The 4,632-nt window shown below is 45.9% G+C and overlaps 1 protein-coding gene across 1 annotated transcript in view; it reads left to right on the forward strand.

The window, feature by feature from the left end:
- The window catches only part of FGG (fibrinogen gamma chain), a 9,465-nt gene that overhangs the window by 2,094 nt on the left and 2,739 nt on the right, over positions 1 to 4,632 (forward strand). Inside the window, exons 5-8 of the mRNA XM_006170597.3 lie at positions 488 to 618; positions 1,311 to 1,444; positions 2,250 to 2,434; positions 3,883 to 4,160. Coding sequence (XP_006170659.2) covers positions 488 to 618; positions 1,311 to 1,444; positions 2,250 to 2,434; positions 3,883 to 4,160 — 728 coding nt within the window. The remainder of the gene's footprint in view (positions 1 to 487; positions 619 to 1,310; positions 1,445 to 2,249; positions 2,435 to 3,882; positions 4,161 to 4,632) is intronic.

Genomic DNA, 4,632 nt, shown 5'->3' on the forward strand with positions numbered 1-4,632 from the left:
CCCCCCCCCCCAACTGTAGACTGAAGCCCTTAAGCAGAGCCTTAGGAGACCCATGGGTGAGAGGGGTAATGCTTCGGGACCTGTGGAGAGACCCTGCCTTGTACAGGTCAGGAGCTGCTCTGCTAACCCGGCTCCCTGTAGATCCTTATCCGCGGCCCTCCTGCATAAGATAAAAGTCAGGAGCGTTTACAATGACATTCGTTTTTTGACAAGGACTTTGTGCTCAGAGTTGAGCCCACGAGTCCCATTCTAGCTGCAGAGACTTTGCCAAGATGGTGCTCCTGTGCTCATTGATTTTCTTTGTCTTTTTCAAAACGCTTGGAATGTTAAGTCAGCTCAATTTAGTAACCTTGGTTTACAAGTTTTCCAAGAAGGAAGTATTTTATCAGGAAGTAATTCTTGGGAAAATAAGGCAGTATTTAAAAAAAAAAAATTATTCTCCTGCGAGGAATACCTGTTTTCTATGATGGCATTGTTCTGTTGGTAGGTTTTTGCAGGACATTTATAACTCGAATAATCAGAAGATTGCTAACCTGAAACAGAAGGTAGCCCAGCTCGAAGCCAAGTGCCAGGAGCCCTGTAAAGACACCGTGCAGATAGAGGACACGACTGGGAAAGGTGGGTGAGAGGTCTCTGTCGGGTTTACGTTCATCCAAGCAAATACCCAAAGAGATCATACGTACTGGCGAGTGTAGGAATAATCTAGAAAGTGTCTAGTCGTTCACCCTAAGGAGTCCCCTTGACTGACTACGCTTTTCTCAAATAGCTAAAAGCAGTTTGAAAGGTGAGCCAGCAGGTGGCATGTAGGTTAAGGCTGGTAGATCCCACATGACCAACTGTGCAGTTCAAATCCCAGACCCAGACCCAGTGACTTGAAAAACATGCCAGGTTCACTTTTGCATGCCCCCCAAATCCCAAGAGAATAGAAGAGAAGGGATTGCTGTATGGTCATTCTCCCTGGTGTGGTGCTTTCTCCACCCCACCCCCCTTCACCTCTCTTTCTGTGTCTCTCTTCAGGCAGTATGTGTGCCATATGGCCACCTAAAAATAATAGTAATAATAAAATTTTTGAAATGGAAAGGGATGACCATATGAAAAATAAGCAACTAGTCCCTTGGGAAATGCACCGTTTAAACCATGTGAAAAGCTCATTTTCAAAGCCAGCACAGTTTTACGAACCATATGAAAAGTAAGCAACTAGTCCTTGGGAAATGCACCGTTTAAACCACGTCGAAAGCTCATTTTCAAAGCCAGCACAGTTTTACCGAGATTTCGAATCCTAGTACAAGCCTTTTCTTCTCCTTCTTCAGATTGCCAAGACATTGCCAATAAGGGAGCCAAGCAGAGTGGGCTTTACTTCATCAAACCACTGAAGGCCAAGCAGCAGTTCTTAGTCTACTGCGAGATCGACTCCAACGGAAACGGGTGGACCGTGCTCCAGAAGGTAGTTTCCCTCACCACGCGTGTGCAATGCCTGCTGTCTCTGCCATTTTTCAGATCCTTGACTAAGCACCTTGTGAACATTAACCCACTGACCCCTCACAATAGCCCGACGAGGGAGGTGCTGTTATGACACAGAGGAGGCACCGCTTGCCCCAGAGCAAGTGATTGATAACACACAGTTAAGATGGAGTCCAGGCAGCCTGGATATAGTCCTGGCCCTGCTGTTGGACTTACCAAAGGCACAGAACACAGCACCATAGTGACAGAGATCTAGGAGGGACCTCTCCCACCCAGTAGATCAAGACCTAAGACTTCCCATTGCAAGAACATGAAGCTTCCCAGAGGGGACAGGTCTACTGCTCCATAAGGGCCTTTGTTTGCTTTGAGCTAGAGCACGTACCGCAGACACTGTGAGTTACAACCACTCCTGAGGGGCACTCAGAGGAGGGTGAGTGATGGAAGCATTGGCTGGTAGACACGGACCGAGCAGTGGGCTTTCCATTTCACCACGAGTAAAAGAATCAAAAACATCAAGCTTGCGTTCTAAAGTCCTTAGGAGTCTTTTCAATATCACCCCTGAAGTAGAATTCACCACATGCCCAGCACACTTTGCATATAACCCTCATCACAAACCCCAAAAGTAAGCACAGTTGTTCTGTGATATTTGATAGATGAGGAGACTGAGGCAGTTTGCACAGGGTCACCTCGATAGTAGTTGTTAGAATCATGCTCTCCAAATGTCCTAACATTTTCAGTCCTGCACCGATAAATCATTCACCGCTGTTACCCTTTAAATGTGTCATTAGAGACTTGATGGCAGTTTGGATTTCAAGAAAAACTGGATTCAATATAAAGAAGGATTTGGGCATCTGTCTCCTACTGGCACCACGGAGTTTTGGCTGGGAAATGAGAAGATTCATTTGATCAGCACGCAGTCTGCAATCCCGTATGCACTAAGAGTGCAGCTGAAAGACTGGAATGGCAGAACCAGGTACTGCTCGGGAAGGACTCCTCTAAGATTTTCTTACATCATCCCCAGCTTGCATTTTCACCTACCAAAAGACCAATGGCGAAGACAGCCTGGCAATTGTCAAGGGCATAGCCAATCATTTTCCCAGGAGTCAGTTTGGTTCTTGGGCAGTCCAAAAGAAGTAGTTCTATCCCAGATGGAACTGAGCGTATTGCTATAACCTTCCTATCTGGAACCATTCAGAAGGATAGCTAATTACTGACATGTTACTATATACCAGTAATTGAGCATTACATTGTAATTTAAGCTGCATGACTATTTCGTGAGGCAGGTCTAACTATTAATCCCTCTTCAGATTAACCACATTGCTGGTAAGTGGGAGAGGTAGGACTTGAACTCAGATAGTTTGATGCTAGAGCCTGCCTTCTGAATAACTATCTTGGCTGAAAAGTGAACCCAGCTTTCTCATGTCCTAGGGCTCTCATTACCATAAATTCTGTCAAACCATGGGTTAAATCAGCTAAATTAAATTAAATCAACTAGCTCATTTGGTGACCTAGAGCCCCTTCCAGGCTCAGACATACCTAGGAGCTTTGAGCATTGTATACCCAACTAAAATGCAGAAAAACATTCAACCCTTTTGTTACGTTTATGAAATAATGACGTATATTCTGTCTTCAAACACATGGGGTTTTTTTCTTCATGTGTTTGCTTTTCAGTTTTTGTGGTTTTAGCCCAGAAAGTACATAGTCAGTACACCTTTTCCTATGAGATTGTCTCTCATTTCGCAAATACTAGAGAATAGAGAATAACTCAGTATTTTCTGGAAATCCCTGCTTCTTCACCATGGTCCGTTTCCCCCTCCACTCCGTAGCATCATGGGCTTCTCACAGATATTTCCAGGAGAGGCTCACTCCTCCAGCTTGCATTTGGGAACCATGCAGTCCCGGCCTCATGCCTGTTGGGCCCTGGAAGTCCTCCCTCTGGCCACTACTACACTACCGGGAAGAAAAACCCCTTTAGGACATCAACCCTTCAGGGCTATGAGTGGTTAATGGAGCCACATATCCTTCAAGTTTAGTGCATTCATTACTGATCAGTCACTGTCAGATAATTACTGTATTCCACGTCAATGTTACGACATTCAGGTAAACATGGAAAATGAGAAATTAGGTTCATCCGCACGTCTTGACTGGCTCTTAGCAAAAAGCATTCCAAAGGCTAAGTCTTTAGTTTTCACGGGGAGGTGGTGAAGGCTTCTAGACCCACCCGGGGTGGTGTTGAAGAGCTCTGGACTGGGCCACATATCCGTGACCTCGTGACAGATTTGTGGAAAACCACCCCATGAGCACATTTGGGCCTTAAGAGGCAGAGTGAAAATTTCCAAGCGACTCTCTTACGGAAAAGGGAGCCCACCTGAGATCCCAAAGGAGGCTCCGGCTCTGATGTCTCTGTTCCCTTTGTCGTAGTACTGCGGACTATGCCACGTTCAAGGTGGGAGCTGAGGCTGACAAATACCGCCTGACGTATGCCTACTTCATCGGTGGAGATGCCGGAGACGCCTTCGATGGTTTTGATTTTGGGGATGATCCTAGTGACAAGTTCTTTACATCCCACAATGGCATGCAGTTCAGTACCTGGGACAATGATAATGACAAGTTTGAAGGCAACTGTGCTGAACAGGATGGGTCTGGCTGGTGGATGAACAAGTGTCATGCTGGCCACCTCAATGGAGTTTATTACCAAGGTAAGGCGTTGTTTCTGAGACTCCAAACTAGTGTGTTATATGTGTTTTTCAATGAAAGAGGCTAAGTAGATACGCAGAAATGAGAAAGAATTAGTAAAACTAGTAGGGCTTTTGTCATACAGTTCTTTATTTGAAACTCAAATTGGATAATACCAAGCTTATGCCTAAGATTGGCCCTTCTAGAAGAAATCTCATGCTGGAAATTAGCCAGCGGTTTTTCTTTGTGCTGGAAGACTTTGGGTCATGGTATTTCTCCAGATATGCCATAAGGAGCCCGACTCAGTATCCCACAAGCTATGCATCAGATAGAACCAGCGAGCAGTGAGCTGGTGTTGGCATGGCATGCCATAAGGAGCCCGACTCAGTGTCCCACAAGCTATGCGTGAGATATAACCAGCGAGCAGTGAGCTGGTGTTGGCATGGATGGGATACACAGCAGGAGGCCCTGGGGAGGGCAGGGGTCATGAGCGCT

Source organism: Tupaia chinensis, unplaced genomic scaffold (assembly GCF_000334495.1).
Source record: "Tupaia chinensis unplaced genomic scaffold, TupChi_1.0 Scaffold148680_1, whole genome shotgun sequence".
In the NCBI taxonomy this organism is placed as follows: Eukaryota; Metazoa; Chordata; class Mammalia; order Scandentia; family Tupaiidae; genus Tupaia; species Tupaia belangeri.